This window comes from Ranitomeya imitator, chromosome 10 (assembly GCF_032444005.1).
Source record: "Ranitomeya imitator isolate aRanImi1 chromosome 10, aRanImi1.pri, whole genome shotgun sequence".
NCBI lineage: Eukaryota > Metazoa > Chordata > Amphibia > Anura > Dendrobatidae > Ranitomeya > Ranitomeya imitator.
This window is the reverse complement of record NC_091291.1, coordinates 139350978-139373807: the sequence shown is the minus strand read 5'-3', so window position 1 is coordinate 139373807 and position 22830 is coordinate 139350978. Positions and strand designations below refer to the sequence as shown.

General features: G+C 47.4%; 1 protein-coding gene across 6 annotated transcripts; it reads left to right on the top strand.

The window, feature by feature from the left end:
- The first annotated feature begins 34 nt into the window (after positions 1-34).
- NMNAT1 (nicotinamide nucleotide adenylyltransferase 1) lies at positions 35-22603 on the top strand. 6 transcript variants are annotated; one of them, XM_069741942.1, is made up of 7 exons: positions 60-90; positions 10860-11309; positions 11415-13183; positions 15832-16005; positions 16619-16802; positions 19614-19750; positions 19952-21123. In XM_069741942.1, the coding sequence occupies exons 3-7, from the start codon at positions 13006-13008 to the stop codon at positions 20350-20352; spliced, it is 1074 nt and encodes a 357-aa protein (XP_069598043.1). In that variant the 5' UTR covers positions 60-90; positions 10860-11309; positions 11415-13005; the 3' UTR covers positions 20353-21123. The 6 variants fall into 6 exon arrangements, with proteins under 6 accessions (XP_069598048.1, XP_069598043.1, XP_069598045.1 ...); XM_069741943.1 differs by lacking the exon at positions 60-90 and having other exon boundaries at positions 10581-11309; positions 11415-11482; positions 12955-13183; XM_069741941.1 differs by lacking the exon at positions 60-90 and having other exon boundaries at positions 10581-11309; positions 11415-12174; positions 12249-13183.
- Positions 22604-22830: the final 227 nt, after the last annotated feature.

Sequence of the window (22830 nt, the reverse complement as noted above, 5' to 3'; positions counted from 1 at the left end):
ACCAATGGACGAGCGGGGCTGAGGTGTCGTCCAATGAGAAAGCACTTTTCTTTCCATGTGCAGCGTTTAATATCTTCCCCCACGTTGAAGGTGAGTACCGGGGGCGCAGTGCTGGGGGAGCTCGGGTGACACAGGTGCTGTGTTTCTGGGCCTCCTGCGGGCTCTGTGCGGGTGGAGCAGCCTGCAGTGCAGCTACATGACTGGTCAGAGAGGCACATGGGCAGCACACGTCAGGTGCAGGGGGAGCAGCGACCTCCAGGCGCCCACCCTGGCCCTGTACTATGGTGGTAGTCACCGCCCTGTATGCCCGGTGCTCACCAGCATTTCTCATTGGAGCCTCAGTGACGACCCCTGACCTCGTGCCGTTCACTTTCACTAGTTCTGGAGGAGTTAGAAGAATGCGCTGCCATAGATCATGGCTGGCAATGGAGGAGGCTGGAGCCCAGACTGCGATCCACACACCCCGGCCTGGTCCAGCTGACCCGGGGACATGCCACCGACCTCCGTGAAGGGAGAGTGCTTCCCAAATCTGTCCCCCTGGACCTGGGGTGGTGGGAGGTAGCTCATCTCATGGAGGACCCCGCACCCGATGTCCCTGGCCCCTTCGGCATCACGCAGGTTGTTCTGAGACTGCACGGCCTCCGACTGTCCTGGAAACATGTTGTCGCTATCCTTGTAGCACAGCCTCTGTATGATGCTCACTGTGTACCGCTTCTGTCTGAGGCCTTATGGGGTCTCCTGCCCTTGTGGGGCCCCATATCCTGCCCCCTCCCCGACTTGTGAGGCCCTGTATTGTCCTCATGAGTCCCCGTCTCTGGCCCTTCTTTAGCCAAGTTTCCTGGCCCTCGTGTGGCCCTGTTTCCTGCCCCATGACCTTTGCGAGGTACCGTCTCTTGCCCTTTTTTGGCTCCACTTGCTGTCCCCCTACCGGCCCTCGTGGGGTCCCATCTCCTGTCTACTTACCGCCCCTCGTGGGGTCCCATCTCCTGTCTATTTACCGGCCCTCGTGGGGCCCCATATCCTGTCTACTTACCAGCCCTCGTGGGGTCCCATCTCCTGTCTATTTACCGGCCCTCGTGGGGTCCCATATCCTGTCCCCCTACCAGCCCTCGTGGGGCCCCATATCCTGTCCCCCTACTGGCCTCGTGGGGTCCCATCTCCAGTCTACTTACCGGCCCTCGTGGGGTCCCATATCCTGTCCCCCTACTGGCCTCGTGGGGTCCCATATCCTGTCCCCCTACTGGCCTCGTGGGGTCCCATATCCTGTCCCCCTACTGGCCTCGTGGGGTCCCATATCCTGTCCCCCTACTGGCCTCGTGGGGTCCCATATCCTGTCCCCCTACTGGCCTCGTGGGGTCCCATATCCTGTCCCCCTACTGGCCTCGTGGGGTCCCATATCCTGTCCCCCTACTGGCCTCGTGGGGTCCCATATCCTGTCCCCCTACTGGCCTCGTGGGGTCCCATATCCTGTCCCCCTACTGGCCTCGTGGGGTCCCATATCCTGTCCCCCTACTGGCCTCGTGGGGTCCCATATCCTGTCCCCCTACTGGCCTCGTGGGGTCCCATATCCTGTCCCCCTACTGGCCTCGTGGGGTCCCATATCCTGTCCCCCTACTGGCCTCGTGGGGTCCCATATCCTGTCCCCCCTACTGGCCTCGTGGGGTCCCATATCCTGTCCCCCTACTGGCCTCGTGGGGTCCCATATCCTGTCCCCCTACTGGCCTCGTGGGGTCCCATATCCTGTCCCCATACCAGCCCTCGGGGGGGGGGGGGGGGTCCCATCTCCTTTCCCCCTATTGGCCCTCGTTGGGCCCCCATCTCCTGCTCGTGTGGGGGTCATCCACTTTTCTGAAAACTTTTTTGGACCCTCTGTGTTGTATGTGTCTGTTATGTTCTTCCTCTGTGTAGCCAGAACATCATGGCCACAAGCCTCATCCTTTCCATGTCCTGCTGCACATGTTACTGTCTTGTCTTTCATCTGTGGTTGATGACTTTATAAACCTGGTTCCTTCCGGGGCCTCTCTGAGATATTGGACACTTTTCCTGTAGGACATTTTTTTCTATGTGCATTACCAGTGACCAAACAAATTACTCATTTCCCCCATAATGTCATTCTTAGATTCTACATTGTAATAAACGGATTTTATTAGAGAATTCTGAGTTAATAGAGGAGGGTCCTCTGTCTAGGACCCTCATAGCAGAGTGGAGCGGTTCTAGAAAATGTCTCTTCGCTGGAGGATCCTTCCTGTTCTGCATTACACAGATTACGCCATTAATTTTACGGCGTAATGCAATGTTTCCTCTGGGGGCGCGGCAGAGAAATTGAAAACAGATTAGAGCTGATCACTGGGGATCCCGGCAGGAGGAAAGTTTGTGATCACCTTATCAGTAAAGATTTTTTAAATTAAAGACCCTGATTAAGCCGGATGTAACGTCCCTGAGGTTATTTATGTAAGAGAACCAAATCTACAGGCGGCTTTACACATATATTCACTATACCAAGGATCTTGTCCGGTTTCCGTGGCGTCTCGCGTGGTCATTTATGACTAATCAAATAGAAACTCTTTATAATAAACCAATGAGATCAGATATATGTTTATGCTCATTTTATTTAATGAGAAATTGAGCTTTACATGGTGTCTTGCAGCACAGAGTATTTCAGGAGAGGAGTGTACTGATTTAGTGGAAGGCAGTGACCTTGTCAGGACAGGACATGTATGGAGGGTGGGGGTCACAGACTTCTCACCTCTTGGTATACCTCACTGCGCATTCCGCCAGATCAACATGAGTTCTGCCAGCCAATCACAAGCGACTGAACTTTTCCAAACGTTCTGTAGTTTAGGATCATCTGAAGCGTCTTTATGTAAACCAGAATTACAGCAGCGCCATCTCCTGGTTGGTGGCATTTTTTTTTTCCTTTTGGCCGATGCAGTAGCTCAGGGGAAAGATGTATAATGAACTACATTGTGGAGCTGTATATTCTTTTACTTTTATACATTCTATAACTATTGTCTGCTTTAGTGTCTTCTAGCAGATATCATGGGGAACATGAAGGACTCCATTATATTACCCTGAGTGGGAGTCATTGTCACAAATAGTTTAACATTGGTCAAAAATTTATTACATAGTGACCCATTCTTGGGCATAGACTGAGGGGGTCCTTTAGTACACGAAGCCTGAAAAAGGTGCAGCCTCGCACTGACCACCAGGGATGCCAACAAGTCCTGCAGCAATCAGTTGTAGGGTCATCCTAATTTGGACATCCCCTTTTAAGAGCTGGGCATTTTTAGGACTTAAAGCGCTATATGGTATGAATGGAAATTGTATCATTTACTATCATATAACTGGAAAAAGCTCATTATATGCAGAGATGAGTGCACCCATATACATGAGCAGGTGTGTGACAGTGGGAGTTCTGCCTTACTGCAGGCTGTCAGCCTTTGCCTGTGGTTTTCTGCTGCGAAAAATGCCCCCCCCCCCCCCCCCCCACGTGTCTCTGCTCCTTTATGTCCCCTCTAATCTTTGTGACACAATAATTTGTCCATTTGGGAACTCAGCCAAAAACTGTTAGCACAGGATCCGCCAATCATTGGCAGACTTCGGCAGTCAGGAGCCCCCCCACCATCGGCTGCCCCTCTCCTGGCCGCTGCTGGAATCCCTCTCCCCAGTTTCATAGTGGGAAGGGACCATTGTTTCCCAGTGAAGCTGAATGCTCCTCTGTTCTGCTGCCTTTGTGGACTGATTTGCAGGACCAATAGGTATGAAGCGCATTAATCCTCACTGTTCTCAGCCCGTCCCCCCTTTCCATTGTCCACAAGTACAGTAGTTCTTTATGAAGCAGTGACTTCGGGGGGCTACAACTCCTCAGACGTGCCATGTACATGGGCAGCAGGTCACTACTTCATAGCAGATGCCGGTTCTAGTTTCTTTACTAAAGACCATCCCAGGAAAAATGGAGTTGGAAAGCCAGAAAGAGCCAACGATCAGGAAAAACACTGCAAAAAAAAAAGTCCATAGTTCTAAAGTCAGTGTCTGATATTTGTAAGAGCCCATTTGTTCCAAAGCTCTTGGTGCAGTTTATACAGCGATGTTAGGTCTCAGTCAGGTCAGGAATTGCAGCCATAACATGGACCGTAAAATAGGGCCAGTACATGATGGGGTGAATAAGGTCTTATTTTCCTAAAGTGGAGAGGGCAGGGATCCTTTCTTCTAGCTTTAAGTGGCTGGTATCAGAGAGCAATAGTTCACTTTCACCTGCTCAGCACATGCACAGATAATCGATCGTAGGCGTATCGTCTCTACAAGGCAATAATATGGCACTGCAGCTGCTACTCCCGTCATGATGGGGGCTGTAGTTTTGTAGGTTGGGGAGCAGTGCTGTAAGGGGTTTCCTAGTATATTAAATAGAGATGTCATCAATGTCTGACTTATTGGGGTACAAGTCTCTATCTCTTCCCATGGTGGTACCGAGCTGTGTGGACACAGGATCAGGAAGTGTTGTCATGGGGCAAAGCCAGAGATTTGATTTAAGCCTTTGATAAAGAATTGCAATTATCTTTTTGGGGTAATTCTGCTCAGTGCCAACAATAATGGCATAAAGCAAAGATAAGTGACGGTAAGTGTCCCCAAAGCATCCAGAAATGAGAGCTAAGCCTCCAGAAATAACTCGCCTTATGATACCACCCTGTTCACACACATATATGCAATTTGTTTTATGGCAGTCGGCTGCTTGTAGGTCACAGGCTGTAGGATTATCACGTGTTCTGATGTCTGTGTGTGGCTGTATATAGGGATATGTACACACCTGTAGATAAGACGCTGATGGAGGACTGCACCACAGACAGGTAGTACAGAGCTGGAGTGCTCATGGCCTGCAAAACATGGAAGACTTCACGTTTATAGTGTTCTGTCAAATGCAGATCAATGATAACGAATATGGCTGCCACTAAAGGTCACACGGGGGCTGCGATACAGGGGTGCACTAAATATCCCTGGTTAACTTGAAAGAAAGCCATTTGTACATGTTGGTTGAGGGGTTTCTGTTATACATTTTGCATCGGCCCTACAGCTATTGTATGGCACTAGGACTGCTTGGTGCAATATATGTGGGGATATATTCACAATATACTGCAGTTTCCTTATAGATTCAGTTCTGTAAACTTTTACTAATTCTTCATGTAGTGGTTCTTGGGTTGTGATCAACAACTCGAGCACTTACACATTCTGCAGCCAGAGATGTCACTAGAATGGTGCAGATCCCCTCGATGAAGGAGGCCACCCCAAATATGTGAAAAAGGGTCTTCAGCCAACACGGTATCAGCTCCACAAGTACGAGGATGAGCGCAAACGCTGCAATAGAAGGTGGACTGTCAGCGCAGGGCAGTAAGAGAAGGTGGACTGTCAGCGCAGGGCAGTAATAGAAGGTGGACTGTCAGCGCAGGGCAGTAATAGAAGGTGGACTGTCAGCGCAGGGCAGTAATAGAAGGTGGACTGTCAGCGCAGGGCAGTAATAGAAGGTGGACTGTCAGCGCAGGGCAGTAATAGAAGGTGGACTGTCAGCGCAGGGCAGTAATAGAAGGTGGACTGTCAGCGCAGGGCAGTAAGAGAAGGTGGACTGTCAGCGCAGGGCAGTAAGAGAAGGTGGACTGTCAGCGCAGGGCAGTAAGAGAAGGTGGACTGTCAGCGCAGGGCAGTAAGAGAAGGTGGACTGTCAGCGCAGGGCAGTAATAGAAGGTGGACTGTCAGCGCAGGGCAGTAATAGAAGGTGGACTGTCAGCGCAGGGCAGTAATAGAAGGTGGACTGTCAGCGCAGGGCAGTAAGAGAAGGTGGACTGTCAGCGCAGGGCAGTAATAGAAGGTGGTCTGTCAGCGCAGGGCAGTAATAGAAGGTGGACTGTCAGCGCAGGGCAGTAATAGAAGGTGGACTGTCAGCGCAGGGCAGTAATAGAAGGTGGACTGTCAGCGCAGGGCAGTAATAGAAGGTGGACTGTCAGTGCAGTGCAGTAATAGAAGGTGGACTGTCAGCGCAGGGCAGTAATAGAAGGTGGACTGTCAGCGCAGGGCAGTAAGAGAAGGTGGTCTGTCAGCGCAGGGCAATAATAGAAGGTGGACTGTCAGCGCAGGCAGTAATAGAAGGTGGACTGTCAGCGCAGGGCAGTAAGAGAAGGTGGTCTGTCAGCGCTGGGCAGTAAGAGAAGGTGGTCTGTCAGCGCAGGGCAGTAATAGAAGGTGGACTGTCAGCGCAGGGCAATAATAGAAGGTTGACTGTCAGCGCAGGCAGTAATAGAAGGTGGACTGTCAGTGCAGGGCAGTAATAGAAGGTGGACTGTCTTCGCTGGGCAGTAATAGAAGGTGGACTGTCAGCGCAGGGCAGTAATAGAAGGTGGACTGTCAGGGCAGTAAGAGAAGGTGGACTGTCAGCGCAGGGCAGTAAGAGAAGGTGGACTGTAAGGGCAGTAATAGAAGGTGGACTGTAAGGGCAGTAATAGAAGGTGGACTGTCAGCGCAGGGCAATAATAGAAGGTGGACTGTCTTCGCTGGGCAGTAATAGAAGGTGGACTGTCAGCGCAGGGCAGTAATAGAAGGTGGACTGTCAGCGCAGGGCAGTAAGAGAAGGTGGACTGTCAGCGCAGGGCAGTAAGAGAAGGTGGACTGTCAGCGCAGGGCAGTAATAGAAGGTGGACTGTCAGCGCAGGGCAGTAATAGAAGGTGGACTGTCAGCGCAGGGCAGTAAGAGAAGGTGGACTGTCAGCGCAGGGCAGTAAGAGAAGGTGGACTGTCAGCGCAGGGCAGTAAGAGAAGGTGGACTGTCAGCGCAGGGCAGTAAGAGAAGGTGGACTGTCAGCGCAGGGCAGTAATAGAAGGTGGACTGTCAGCGCAGGGCAGTAATAGAAGGTGGACTGTCAGCGCAGGGCAGTAATAGAAGGTGGACTGTCAGCGCAGGGCAGTAATAGAAGGTGGACTGTCAGCGCAGGGCAGTAAGAGAAGGTGGACTGTCAGCGCAGGGCAGTAATAGAAGGTGGTCTGTCAGCGCAGGGCAGTAATAGAAGGTGGACTGTCAGCGCAGGGCAGTAATAGAAGGTGGACTGTCAGCGCAGGGCAGTAATAGAAGGTGGACTGTCAGCGCAGGGCAGTAATAGAAGGTGGACTGTCAGCGCAGGGCAGTAATAGAAGGTGGACTGTCAGCGCAGGGCAGTAATAGAAGGTGGACTGTCAGCGCAGGGCAGTAAGAGAAGGTGGTCTGTCAGCGCAGGGCAATAATAGAAGGTGGACTGTCAGCGCAGGCAGTAATAGAAGGTGGACTGTCAGCGCAGGGCAGTAAGAGAAGGTGGTCTGTCAGCGCTGGGCAGTAAGAGAAGGTGGTCTGTCAGCGCAGGGCAGTAATAGAAGGTGGACTGTCAGCGCAGGGCAATAATAGAAGGTTGACTGTCAGCGCAGGCAGTAATAGAAGGTGGACTGTCAGTGCAGGGCAGTAATAGAAGGTGGACTGTCTTCGCTGGGCAGTAATAGAAGGTGGACTGTCAGCGCAGGGCAGTAATAGAAGGTGGACTGTCAGGGCAGTAAGAGAAGGTGGACTGTCAGCGCAGGGCAGTAAGAGAAGGTGGACTGTAAGGGCAGTAATAGAAGGTGGACTGTAAGGGCAGTAATAGAAGGTGGACTGTCAGCGCAGGGCAATAATAGAAGGTGGACTGTCTTCGCTGGGCAGTAATAGAAGGTGGACTGTCAGCGCAGGGCAGTAATAGAAGGTGGACTGTCAGCGCAGGGCAGTAATAGAAGGTAGACTGTAAGGGCAGTAATAGAAGGTGGACTGTCAGCGCAGGGCAGTAATAGAAGGTGGACTGTCAGCGCAGGGCAGTAATAGAAGGTGGACTGTCAGCGCAGGGCAGTAATAGAAGGTGGACTGTCAGCGCAGGGCAGTAATAGAAGGTGGACTGTCTTCGCTGGGCAGTAATAGAAGGTGGACTGTCAGCGCAGGGCAGTAATAGAAGGTGGACTGTCAGCGCAGGGCAGTAATAGGTGGACTGTCTTCGCTGGGCAGTAATAGAAGGTGGACTGTCAGCGCAGGGCAGTAATAGAAGGTGGACTGTAAGGGCAGTAATAGAAGGTGGACTGTCAGCGCAGGGCAGTAATAGAAGGTGGACTGTCTTCGCAGGGCAGTAATAGAAGGTGGACTGTCAGCGCAGGGCAGTAAGAGAAGGTGGACTGTCAGCGCAGGGCAGTAAGAGAAGGTGGACTGTCATCGCCTGCAGTAATAGAAGGTGGACTGTCAGCGCAGGGCAGTAATAGAAGGTGGACTGTCAGCGCCGAGCAATAATAGAAGGTGGACTGTCAGCGCCGAGCAATAATAGAAGGTGGACTGTCTTCGCCGGGCAATAATAGAAGGTGGACTGTCAGCGCTGGGCAATAATAGAAGGTGGACTGTCAGCGCAGGGCAATAATAGAAGGTGGACTGTCAGCGCTGGGCAATAATAGAAGGTGGACTGTCTTCGCCGGGCAATAATAGAAGGTGGACTGTCAGCGCTGGGCAGTAATAGAAGGTGGACTGTCAGCGCAGGGCAGTAATAGAAGGTGGTCTGTTAGCGCATGACAGTGGGCTGCGGCTGTTTAGGAATGTTTGGCATTGTAGCTTTTTAGTAGCTGGAGAGTCACCGGTTGGAGACCACTCTAAGGAATATTCAAAAAGTTTAGATTTTTCAAAAACATCCACGTAGCCCCAACATATGAGCCCCTTTGTTTTTTTTATTAGATCCCCCTTTATATGCTGCATGTAATGTTGTGCGGACCCTCACCGGTTGCGAATAGGGTGAAGCCGATGTTGCTGATCAGGTTGTTGAGAAGAGGTTGGCTGCAAAATCGCGATGAGCTCGGCCTGGGGGGAAAATATTGTTAGTCCGATCTACAAACACCAGCCTGAGATGCGGACCCCCCCCCCCCCCCCACCTCCATACAGTTTATCAACGTGGAACTCTATTAAATAAAGTATTACCTAAACCAGACAACACTTTAAAGGGGCACTGGCAGCGATCAGGAAGGGTGCGCAGCTCTGTAACATACCTGCTATACGATGCTAAATCCTTTCATCAGTCGGGGTCTTGGGCTGTGGAGAGGAATCACCTATGTCGGGGTCCAGCTCTTGTGCAGGCAGTCAGGGCATGCTGGGAGGTGTAGTGTAACAATAGCAGGAGTGCCATAATTTGCTGCCCTATACTATAGAATAGGAGCGTTTCCTCTGCCATTGCCCACACAGGCCTAGGATGGGGGCATATTAAAATGCTGCACCCTTATCCTGCCAGTCGCCCCTCTATCCCTCCTCTGCATTGCTCTGTGTAATATGTTGCTGCGTTACCTTCCTATAACGGCATCATCTTTATGGAGGTTTTATACCTTGTAGTATTTAGTGCTCAGGTTTATCATGGAGGACGCGGTGAGCGGGAGGTAGAGCTATGGGACAGGCCGCAGGGTCAGTCATCCCGAAATCATGTAGGACCACCAGCCAAGCTGAGAGGACAGGTAAGACCCCACATGCCGGCTGTAAATATTGTAATATTCCATTGTGTGCTTTTGGAGGAAGGCAGCCATGTTTTTCCTACCCTGTACAACCCCTTTATTGCAGCCAGCAGTGTAAACAATGGGGGCTCATATTCTAGAAGCCACGATTACAAAATGCATCCTGTACAAAATGCATGAAAATATCTCATTGGGTATTATATATGGTAAAGACTTCTACTGACCTGAGCAGAACATACAGCTGCGGGATGGTCAGGGCGACCCCCGAGGATGCCACGGTCACCAGCCTGGAGAAAAGGGAGAAGACAGGAGAGATTAGGGACCATCATGGCGGGTCGCTGCTCGTGTAGCAGATAGGGGGCGCACTTACAATCTGGATTTGTGGGTTCGGGGTAACCAGCGGCCGAGGTGATGGGAGACGTGGGCTAGAAAGTAGTGGATCATGTCGTCTGTCACCTGATCCTCAGCCATGAATAATGTAACGCGGCTCCCGGCTCATTCTGTGCCCGCTGTACTGCTCTCCTCCTACGCTGCAGAGGAGACTCTGAAGGCCGTGTTCACACAGTCAGGATTTTATATCTGTATTTGTAACCAAAGCCAGCAGTGCGTGATAAATACAGAAGCGGTGACAAGTTTCTACTTTTCCTCTGATTGTTCCACTCCTGGTTTTGGCTACAATACTGGTGTCCGGTACTGACCAAATGACGCCTCTCCATTATTAACCCCTGGGCTTGATTTCAGCTGCCAATACAAAGCCGACATCAACCCCAATACTATCCGCCCATAATCATCAACATTAACAGAAATAAACACGTGAAATAGTTCACTCTGTCTGTAATGACTCTATATAATATATGAGGTTCACTTTTTGTATTGAAGAACTGAAATAAATTCACTTTTTGATGATATTCTAATTTTGGTGAGAAACTCCTATATATGTATTGGAGAATATTTCCTTTTAAAACTTTATATGACAGATAATTACTCTTTGTAAACGCTAATGTTAAAATCGCATTGTAGTCACATTTCTTTCGGATGCTAGGTGATGAAAATCGCATTGTACTTGCACGAAGGTCGCATGACACTCGTCTGACTTTTCGGGAACAACATCGGAGCGATTTTACAAATGTTAGTGTGTCTCCGGCCTTAATGAGAAAGTTGCACAATTTCACCTTACGTTTTCCAGAGGAATTTCCGGGAACATGCGCGATGTCGCCTCGTACCCACCTTCATAAACCAACATTTCTTTTTTTAATTCTTTTGCCAGTTTTGTTCGGTTTTCTTCTTTTCTGCGCCACTTCTGCACTTGTCACTTCGGCCTTATGACCCAAGATTTGTCTTTTTGGAAACAGGATGCCAACTTTGCTTCTGGTGTCGCATGGGTTAATTCTTCACCATTGCGCCGGACTCCAGTCTCCGTTACCGGTGGAGCTTGCGGATGACGCCGTGCAGGACCTCGGCACTCTTCACCACGAGCCAGTTAGTGACTATGACACAGACCATCACTGTGATAGCCAGAGACTGAGCCACCCAAAGGAGCATGGCGGATGCAGCTACAGGACAATAGTGGCACGGGGCAGCGTGGCATCTGTGAAAGGGGGGGAAGGGAGCGGCCTGGGACGGATTAGCATCTCAATGGTTCATACAGTTGGTTGGATGCAGACAAAAGTATTCAGCGGAGCTATGTGATGTGTGGGCATCTGCCGGCCGCACACTGGGACCATTCTCCAGTCTGTGATACTGTGCGGGCAGCGCCCTCTGCTGTACACATGCGTGGACTCTGTGGAGGGGGCTGGTCATAGGTGGGGACATTTTCATTATTTTCAGTAATTAGAATGTAGAGAAAATGATTGTTACATATGTTATTAGGTACTAAGTTTCATTCTGCAATTATCATTCATTTTCAGACCTCCTGATTCCAGTTTGCAGTCTTCTCGCTGGTTCGGACTTTTCACTTGTGACCATGCCCCTCTCAGTAATATATCCTGGATATTGCTACCTTCATTAGTTTTTATGTATCAGCACAACTTTATTTCTGAAATGCTTTACCTACATGTGCTTACCTCCAAATTGTCATCCTGTTTTCTCCACCCTCCCTGAGACTGTAGATGCTTTTTCACTCTTTCCACTCTATGATCTGCCATGTATAACCCCCTGACTGGTCTCTTTTCAAAATAAACTGGCATGTGTGTGCATGAGTCAATACATCACATGCATCTTAACATTTTAACACGTTGTCCCATCTGTAGCTTCTTTCTGAAATTTTCAGTTCTCTTTAAGCCTGTGGGAGTAGACTAGCCTCTTTGTTTCCTATACACAACACACAAAGAAAAGGGGAATTATTGCTCCCCTGTCTCTTTGTAGCATGTTCAGAAGCAGCAGCATGGAGTACATTATAATACAGTACTGAGCAGTGTAGCTGTAAATCCAGCTCTGGAATGAGATAAAGTACTTACTAGATAGCGGCAGCATGGAGAACATATTGCAGCACTAAGCAGTGCAGCTGTAAACCCAGGTCTAGGGTAAGATAAAACACTTACTAGACAGCAGCAGCATAGAGGACATACTGCAGTGTAGCTATAAATCCAGAGCTGGGGTGAGATAAGACACTTACTAGACAGCAGCAGCATTTATGGCATACTGAAGTACTAAGCAGTGTAGCTGTAGGTCTAGGGTAAGATAAAACGCTGGACAGCAGCAGCATGGAGGGCATACTTAAATACTAAGCAGTGTAGCCGTAGGTCTAGGGTAAGATAAAACACTAGACAGCAGCAGCATGGAGGGCATACTTAAGTATTAAGCATTGTAGTTGTAAATCCAGGTCTAGGGTAAGATAAAACACTTACTAGACAGCAGCAGAACGGAGGCCATTATGCTGCAGGACTAAACAGTGAAGCTGTGAATCCAGCACTGCACAATATAAGTCTGTTGCATGGATCTGCCTGTGCCTCTGTTTATCTACTCTCTGTTTCCAAAAGCTTCATTGGACAGCTGTAATCTGATCTCTCAGTGAGTTGACAGTCTGTTTTTGCAGGACAGATTTTAGGGTGAATTATGAGTTCAGCTGGAGAAGTGGCTCATAAGTGGATATAGAAGCAGAATTCTCTCATAAGATTTATTTCTAGTTTTTTTATATTCCTTTGTTCTATAAATTTTTGCAAATTTTGTTGTAACGAGAGTGACCGATTTAAGGAGGGAATTATCTATTTATTATCTATTTATCTATTATCGTCTAACATTTATTATCTCTCTATCAATTACCTATCTCTTATCATCTATCTATTATTCCACATTACGGCTCACCCATTGAATACAGACATATAAGCCCCCACCTCACCCTTGCGTCGTGATCCAGACGCTGCACCTTATGCTTTGTTTCATTCATTTTATGTTATTGTTTTCTTTGCTTTTGTATCATTTGCCGATTTCTCCCCTTTATTTTATCAGTGATGGGATATAGCACCGCGGATTTGGGGTGATCCATCCTCCCGGCTTCTTATGTTGGGTTTATCCAAAATAATTTTAGCCCTGTGCCCCCGACTGTCCAGGTGCAGACGTAGAGACCCCAGTAATGTCTGCACCTGGCGGTGTAGTCACCAGAGGCGAACGCCGATCAGGGGCCTGGTAATACCTGCTCAGGGTGACGCCAGTACGAGGAGATCACAGCGAGCACAGGGTGAGTGAATGTCGCCAACTCTTTGGATTTTACGCTGTTTCTCCTCTTTTATACGTTGCCGCCTTTCACATTTCCTTTGTTGCCCTTTACAGAATTTTGTCAACTGGAAGCGGAGTTTTCCTTTAATATTTATTTTATATCATGTCTTATACAAATGTACAATCCTGGTGCAACGGTGGTTAGAATCTGATCGTGCAGTCGTGTGTATAAGTGGCCATAAGGCTTACAGATATATTGCCCATCCAGTGGTTATGGGGGCTCCCGACTCTCCTCCAATGTCGGAGGGGAGATACCCCACTTTTCTTCTTGAAAACACATCCATGTGTAAGGGGGAGGCAGAGGAGAATGCTGACGGGTCCATCTGCCTCTTTTCTACTGTCTGCAGATTAGCAAGAAGCCAAAGCCTCAACTTTGTAGTCGGTCCTCTTGGAGACACATTGCTCTTCTTAGGGGCTGTAAACATAGGTTTTCACTCAAGACTATATGTAGTGGGTGCTCCTGTATATGCACATACTGTAGTATATGTATGTATATGTGTATATATATATATATATATATGCGCACACTGTAGTATATGCTCCTGTATATTCTCATACTGTAGTGTGTGCTCATTTATATGCGCATACCTTAGTATATGCATCCAAGACTTCTTCCGTGCTTGCCCCATACTCTGGAACTCTCTACCCCAACACATCAGACTCTCGCCTACCATAGAAACCTTCAAAAAGAACCTGAAGACCCACCTCTTCCGACAAGCCTACAGCCTGCAGTGATCCTGAAGTTGCTGAACCGCCGCGCAACCTGCCCTACCCTCTCCTAGTGTATCATCACCCATCCCCTGCAGACTGTGAGCCCTCGCGGGCAGGGTCCTCCCTCCTTATGTACCCGTGTGCCTGTTATCTGCTCATGTTTAATGTATTTGTCTATATTTGCCTCGTATTCACATGTAAAGCGCCATGGAATAAATGGCGCTATAAAAATGTATAATAATAATAATAATAATAATAATATGCTCTAGTATATGCGCATACCGTAGTATATGCTCCTGTATATGAGTATAGTGTAGTGTATGCTCCTGTATATGCGCATGCTGTAGTATATGCTCCTGTATATGCGCATGCTGTAGTATATGCTCCTGTATATGCGCATGCTGTAGTATATGCTCCTGTAGTATATGCTCCTGTATGTGCGCATACCGTAGTATATGCTCCTGTATATGAGTATACTGTAGTATATGCTCCTGTATATGCACATACTGTAGTATATGTTTCTGTATGTGCTCATACTGTAGTATATGCTCCTGTATATGCGCATGCTGTAGTATATGCTCCTGTAGTATATGCTCCTGTAACGCTGTCTGTCCTTTGTGTCACATCCTCCTCTGGAGAACCCAGTCTGGCAATGTATCACATGGGAGCTGTGCAATGCTTCCTCCCCCCTGCGGAGGCGCTGCAGAGCACTTGCACACTTCTGAGTTCCTCCACAGGTCACAGATGATCGCTGCAGCTCCTATTACCAGGACACCTTATATTTTGCCTATCAGGGTAATGAAAAAGCCCAAAATGGACAGAGAGGTGGCCAAGCCGAGCATGGGAGCTAAAACCGCCCCGTCCATGTACAGCCAGTGCTGTTAGCCAGACGCAGAGACATGGGTCCCCCTGCAGACTGTGAGCCCTCGTGGGCAGGGTCCTCCCTCCTTATGTACTCGTGTGCCTGTTATCTGCTCATGTTTAATGTAATTGTCTATATTTGCCCCGTATTCACATGTAAAGCGCCATGGAATAAATGGCGCTATAAAAAATGTATAATAATAATAATCTTTGATCCTTGTACATCGGAGGCCACATGATCCCGTGCGCTGCTTTCGCTCGTCCGGCTGTAATGAAATCATGGCGCGGTTTTGGCCGCCGTCTGGATCTCTTCTCACCTCTAGCCCCATTTTTGCTTTCCCAAGTGCGATGTGTGCAGGGGTCAGTGTGAATACATGTACAGTGCCTGGCGTAATAACGCAGACCGGATTACAACACCCTGATTATGACATGACAAAGGTTAACCATTTCTCTGCCTGGTCCTTGCTTTCCCGGGTCTCTGAGTGAATGGACAAGAAAAAAAATTAGGACAGAATGAAGGTATCGCTGCAAATATGGATTTATTCAATTCTTAAAGGGGTTCTCCATCCCCTGATTTCAGGGGTCTGCCATCTCTTGCTGTTCGGTGGGGGAGGGGGTGCCCACCATTTCTCAGCCTCCGTAGACTGCAGCAATCATTAAAAGGTTATTCTCCAACTTGGCGACGTATCCGACCTCTGGGACCCCATTGATCCCCAGAACGAGGGTCTGAAATGACCCATGAGAATGAAGATGTGGCCACATCAGTCGCTAATTCCTGGGCAAGTGTGGAGGAACCCTCTAATATCTGTGGTTCCTTTTCAGAGTCCCCCTATGGGGCTTCCGGCAGAGAACAATAACAGAGGCCCATTCACTTCAGTGGTCTCTGCTGCGGTTCCCTGCGCATCAAGTAGACAAGGCAACTGCTGCGCAGGAAGGCGCCTGTGTAACAGATGTATGGTGACTTCTCAGGTAATCCCCGGCTGAGTCATCCCGGCTTCACTCCGCACCTTTTTCTTCTTTTCATTTCCTCCTCTGTAGATTACATCAGTAACACTGACGCCCTCCACCTAACATCCGAGTGTTCTGCAGACGTGATGGAGAAATCTGATGAGAGGATGGAGGTTGTGCTCCTCGCTACAGGATCCTTTAACCCTATCACTGTGATGCACCTAAGACTGTTTGAATTGGCACGTGACTATCTGCATGGGACGGGTGAGAAGATACGCGCGGTAAAATACAGAGAGGTTCCACCAGCAGAATAGTGAGTGCAGCTCTGGAGTATAATACAGGATGTAACTCAGGATCAGTAATGTATGTACACAGTGACTGCACCAGCTGAATAGTGAGTGCAGCTCTGGAGTATGATGGAGGATGTAACTCAGGATCAGTAATGTAATGTATGTACACAGTGACTGCACCAGCAGAATAGTGAGTGCAGCTCTGGAGTATAATACAGGATGTAACTCAGGATCAGTAATGTATGTACACAGTGACTGCACCAGCTGAATAGTGAGTGCAGCTCTGGAGTATAATACAGGATGTAACTCAGGATCAGTAATGTATGTACACAGTGACTGCACCAGCTGAATAGTGAGTGCAGCTCTGGAGTATAATACAGGATGTAACTCAGGATATGTAATGTATGTACACAGTGACTGCACCAGCAGAATAGTGAGTGCAGCTCTGGAGTATAATACAGGATGTAACTCAGGATCAGTAATGTAATGTATGTACACAGTGACTGCACCAGCAGAATAGTGAGTGCAGCTCTGGAGTATAAAAACTCAGGATAAATACTTTAATGTTTTTTTTTCTTTTTTTGCAGGAAAATACAAGGTTGTGAAAGGTATTATCTCTCCAGTGAGTGATGGGTATAAGAAGAGGGGGCTTGTTGAGGGGTCTCATCGTCTGGCCATGGCACAGCTGGCTACTGAAAATTGTGACTGGATAGAGGTGGACCCCTGGGAATGTTTAAAGAAGGAATGGACGGAGACCGCTCTAGCATTAAGGTAAAGATGAGAAGGGGGCACGGAGCAGTCACTCGTCCGCAGTGTATATATATATATGTATATATATATATATATATATATATATATATATATATATATATATATATATATACATATATATATACATATATATATATATATATATATATATATATATATATACTAGCTGAAGAGCCCGGCGTTGCCTGGGCATAGTAAATATCTGTGGTTAGTTATAGCATCTCACTTCTCTGATTTTTCCCCCCACGCCTCTCATTTTCCCCCCACATCTTTCATTTTCCCCCTCACATCTCTCATTTTCCCCCTCACTCCTCTCATTCCCCCCTAACACTTGTCATTTCGACCTCACATCTGTCATTTTCCGATCACTCCACTATTTTCCCTCACTCCTCTCATTTTGCACTCACACCTTTTCATTTTCACCTCACACTTCTCATTTTCCCCTCAGTATATACATGTTTGTCATCTCCCTTATATATAGTATACACCTGTGTCATCTCCTGTATATAGTATATACCTGTATGTCATCTCCCCTGTATATAGTATACATCCTGTATGTCATCTCCCCTGTAAATAGTATATACCTGTGTCATCTCCTCCTGTATATAGTATATACCTGTGTCATCTTCTCCTGTATATTGTATATACCTATGTGTCATCTCCTCCTGTATAGTCTATACCTGTATGTCATCTCTTCTGTGTATAGTATATACCTGTATGTCATCTCCTGTATATAGTATATACCTGTATGTCATTTCCTGTATATAGTATATACGTGTGTCATCTCCTCCTGTATATAGTATATACCTGTATGTCATCTCCTCCCATATATAGTATATACCTGTATGTCATCTCCTCCTGTATATAGTATATACGTGTGTCATCTCCTCCTGTATAGTATATACCTGTGTGTCATCTCCTCTTGTATATAGTATATACCTGTATGTCATCTCCTGTATATAGTATATACCTGTATGTCATTTCCTGTATATAGTATATACGTGTGTCATCTCCTCCTGTATATAGTATATACCTGTATGTCATCTCCTCCCATATATAGTATATACCTGTATGTCATCTCCTCCTGTATATAGTATATACGTGTGTCATCTCCTCCTGTATAGTATATACCTGTGTGTCATCTCCTCTTGTATATAGTATATACCTGTATGTCATCTCCTGTATATAGTATATACCTCTGTCATCTCCTCTGTATATAGTATATACCTGTCATCTCCCCTGTATATAGTATGTGCCTGTATGTCCTCTCCTCCTGTATATAGTATATACCTGTGTGTCATTTCCTCCTATATATAGTATATACCAGTGTGTCATCTCCTCCTGTATATAGTATATGCCTGTGTGTCATCTCCTCTTGTATATAGTATATACCTGTTTGTCATCTCCTTCTGTATATAGTATATACCTGTTTGTCATCTCCTTCTGTATATAGTATATACCTGTGTCATCTCCTGTATATAGTATATACCTGTGTCATCTCCCCTGTATATAGTATATACCTGTGTCATCTCTCCTGTATATAGTATATACCTGTGTGTCATCTCCTGTGTATAGTATATACCTGTATGTCATCTCCTCCTGTATATAATATATACCTGTGTCATCTTCCCTGTATATAGTATGTACCTGTATGTCATCTCCTCCTGTATTAGACCGTGTTCACACGTTATTTGCTCAGTATTTTTACCTCAGTATTTGTAAGATAAATTGGCAGCCTGATAAATCCCCAGCCAACAGGAAGCCCTCCCCCTGGCAGTATATATTAGCTCACACATACACATAATAGACAGGTCATGTGACTGACAGCTGCCGTATTTCCTATATGGTACATTTGTTGCTCTTGTAGTTTGTCTGCTTATTAATCAGATTTTTATTTTTGAAGAATAATACCAGGCTTTTGTGTGTTTTAGGGCGAGTTTCATGTGTCAAGTTGTGTGTGTTGAGTTGTGTGTGGCGACATGCATGTAGCGACTTTTGTGAGATGAGTTTTGTGTGGCAACATGCGTGTGGCAACTTTTTGTGTGTCGAGTTGCATGTGACAGGTTAGTGTAGCAAGTTGTGTGCAGCAAGTTTTGTGCATGGCGAGTTTTGCGCGTGGCGAGTTTTATGTGTGGTGCGTTTTGAGTATGTGCAAGTTTTGTGTGAGGCAACTTTTGCATGTGTTGTAACTTTTGTGCATGTGGCAATTTTTCCACGTGTGCAAGTTTTACGTGAGCCTAGTCTTGCATGTGGCGAATTTTGCGCGTGGCGAGTTTTGGGCGGCGACTTTTGTGTTTCGACTTATGTGGCGAGGTTGGTGTATGTGTGGTGAAATGTGTGCTGAGGGTGGTATATGTGTTGAAGCACGTGGTAGTGTGTGGCGCATTTTGTGTGTGTGTGGTGAGTATCCCATGTCGGGGCCCCACTTAAGCAACTGTACGGTATATACTCTTTGGCGCCATCGCTCTCATTCTTTAAGTCCTCCTTGTTCACATCTGGCAGCTGTCAATTTGCCTCCAACACTTTTCCTTTCACTTTTTCCCCATTATGTAGATAGGGGCAAAATTGTTTGGTGAATTGGAACGCGCGGGGTTAAAATTTCGCCTCACAACATAGCCTATGACGCTCTCAGGGTCCAGACGTGTGACTGTGCAAAATTTTGTGGCTGTGGCTGCGACGGTGCAGATGCCAATCCCGGACACACACACACACACACACACACACACACACACACACACACACACACACACACACACACACACACACACACACACACACACTGAGAAACGTGTTACTCTTTGTCCTCACCAGACATTACCAGCGGCTGCAGACTTGTACTGGTCACACTGGAGCGATGGAGAAGAAACCGGGGCACAGAAAGGGTCAGAAGAGGAAGAGAAATAACGTCAGAGAAGATGTCCCCGACTATCACTGTCCGGAGGGTAGAGGTACGCGCCGTGCACGGACCGGAGTCACACATTACATGGATTATAATATGACCGACACAGTCCAGTTATAGTGTATGCACAGAGCACTACAACCCCCAGCATGCTCCAACTATAATATCATTGTGTGACTCTGTACAGATAATACACTACACCCCCATCAGATCTGATGCTGCCGGTGTTACTGTCTTCTCTTACTTTCAGCGCCTCCTCGGGTTAAGCTTCTTTGTGGAGCCGACATGTTGGAGTCTCTCGGGGTCCCGAACCTTTGGAAACCGGAGCACGTTGTAGAAATTGTGTCGTCGTTCGGTCTGGTCTGCATCACCCGGATGGGCAGCGACGCCAGCAAGTTCATCTACGAGTCCGATGTCCTGTGGAAGCACCGGGACAATATCCACCTGGTGCAGGAGTGGATCACCAACGACATCTCCTCCACCAAGGTGCGCCGAGCCCTGCGGCGGGGCATGAGCGTGCGGTACCTGGTGCCCGATGCCGTCCTGGACTACATCAAGGAACACGACCTGTACAGCGAGGAAAGCGAGGGGAAGAACTCCGACCTCATCCTAGAGCCCTTCCTAAGAAACTCCACCACTCCGCAGCAATGATGGACCCGTCACTGCCGCAACGCTTGGGAGGCGCCAACAAGATGGTCGCATAGTGGAAACAATTATTTAATGTCAGTGATTTAGGGTTTGAGCTTCTTTTACGTCACGGCTGCCTGGTTCTGGTGCCCCCAGACAGATGATAGAAAGAGCCCATCTGCTCCTAGAGGTCAAACCAGCCCCCTCCATAGCTGGATAAAAGGCGAGACGTGGCCACACGGAGCTACCAGGAACTGATGGACATCTCTGTATAAGCCACATAAAGGTCCTCACAAATGTAACAGCATGTGACCCCGGGGGAGGCTCCTGTCAGGGGGAAGGTTACACCATTTTGGGGTTGGAGAACGCTAAAATCTGTGCTAGATTTTAAGTATCTGACCACCATCTACTGTACAGGATACATATAAATATGATCTACATCAAATATTGTCACTGCTGTATTATACTGCAGAGCTGCACTCACTATTCTGCTGGTGCAGTCACTGTGTACATACATTACTGATCCTGAGTTACATCCTGTATTATACCCCAGAGCTGCACTCACTATTCTGCTGGTGCAGTCACTGTGTACATACATTACATTACTGATCCTGAGTTACATCCTGTATTATACTCCAGAGCTGCACTCACTATTCTGCTGGTGCAGTCACTGTGTACATACATTACATTACTGATCCTGAGTTACATCCTGTATTATACTCCAGAGCTGCTCTCACTATTCTGCTGGTGCAGTCACTGTGTACATACATTACATTACTGATCCCGAGTTACATCCTGTATTATACTGCAGAGCTGCACTCACTATTCTGCTGGTGCAGTCACTGTGTACATACATTACTGATCCTGAGTTACATCCTGTATTATACCCCAGAGCTGCACTCACTATTCTGCTGGTGCAATCACTGTGTACATACATTACATTACTGATCCTGAGTTACATCCTATATTATACCCCAGAGCTGCACTCACTATTCTGCTGGTGCAGTCACTGTGTACATACATTACATTACTGATCCTGAGTTACATCCTGTATTATACCCCAGAGCTGCACTCACTATTCTGCTGGTGCAGTCACTGTGTACATACATTACATTACTGATCCTGAGTTACATCCTATATTATACCCCAGAGCTGCACTCACTATTCTGCTGGTGCAGTCACTGTGTACATACATTACATTACTGATCCTGAGTTACATCCTGTAATATACCCCAGAGCTGCACTCACTATTCTGCTGGTGCAGTCACTGTGTACATACATTACATTACTGATCCTGAGTTACGTCCTGTATTATACCCCAGAGCTGCACTCACTATTCTGCTGGTGCAGTCACTGTGTACATACATTACATTACTGATCCTGAGTTACGTCCTGTATTATACCCCAGAGCTGCACTCACTATTCTGCTGGTGCAGTCACTGTGTACATACATTACATTACTGATCCTGAGTTACGTCCTGTATTATACCCCAGAGCTGCACTCACTATTCTGCTGGTGCAGTCACTGTGTACATACATTACATTACTGATCCTGAGTTACGTCCTGTATTATACCCCAGAGCTGCACTCACTATTCTGCTGGTGCAGTCACTGTGTACATACATTACATTACTGATCCTGGGTTGCATCCTGTATTATACCCCAGAGCTGCACTCACTATTCTGCTGGTGCAGTCACTGTGTACATACATTACATTACTGATCCTGAGTTACGTCCTGTATTATACCCCAGAGCTGCACTCACTATTCTGCTGGTGCAGTCACTGTGTACATACATTACATTACTGATCCTGAGTTACGTCCTGTATTATACCCCAGAGCTGCACTCACTATTCTGCTGGTGCAGTCACTGTGTACATACATTACATTACTGATCCTGGGTTGCAGCCTAAACATGCAGACTTCACCAGCAGAACAGTGAGTGCAGCTCTGGAGGGATGTAAGCGTGTACTCGGTGACTCGGCTGTTTCTGTAGATTATATTGCTATCTGTACGGTAGACGCACTATTGGTCCCTTCATTTCCTTCCTCTGAAGTTACATGTGAGGTTGCTGTGGTCGCTTCGTGCTTTCGTTGCTTCTGATGGAGATGCGCCGGTGTTACCGGATTAGACGCCTCCGTGTTTCGGGTCCCATCTATAACTGCACGATATTGTTACAGTATCACAATGCTGGACTCCTGCTGCTGTAGAGCAGAGGATTTGGTAATTTGTTTCTTTTTTGTGAACTTTAAATAAATCGGATGATTGATTCTTCATTTATTGTCCTGATCCTATCAATATTGTAATATTGAAAAAAAATAAATTGTCAATTCTTGGAACACAAAGAGTTACACCGGGGAGGTTAACCCCCCCCCCCCTTCTGTACAGTATCCTGACTGTTGGTTAATATGTGATTACTGGTCTCACCGCCTGGCAGACAGCCGAGATCAGGACGGTCACTGTCTGCCCCGGGTGTTACCTGCGTCCATTCATCATTTCTACT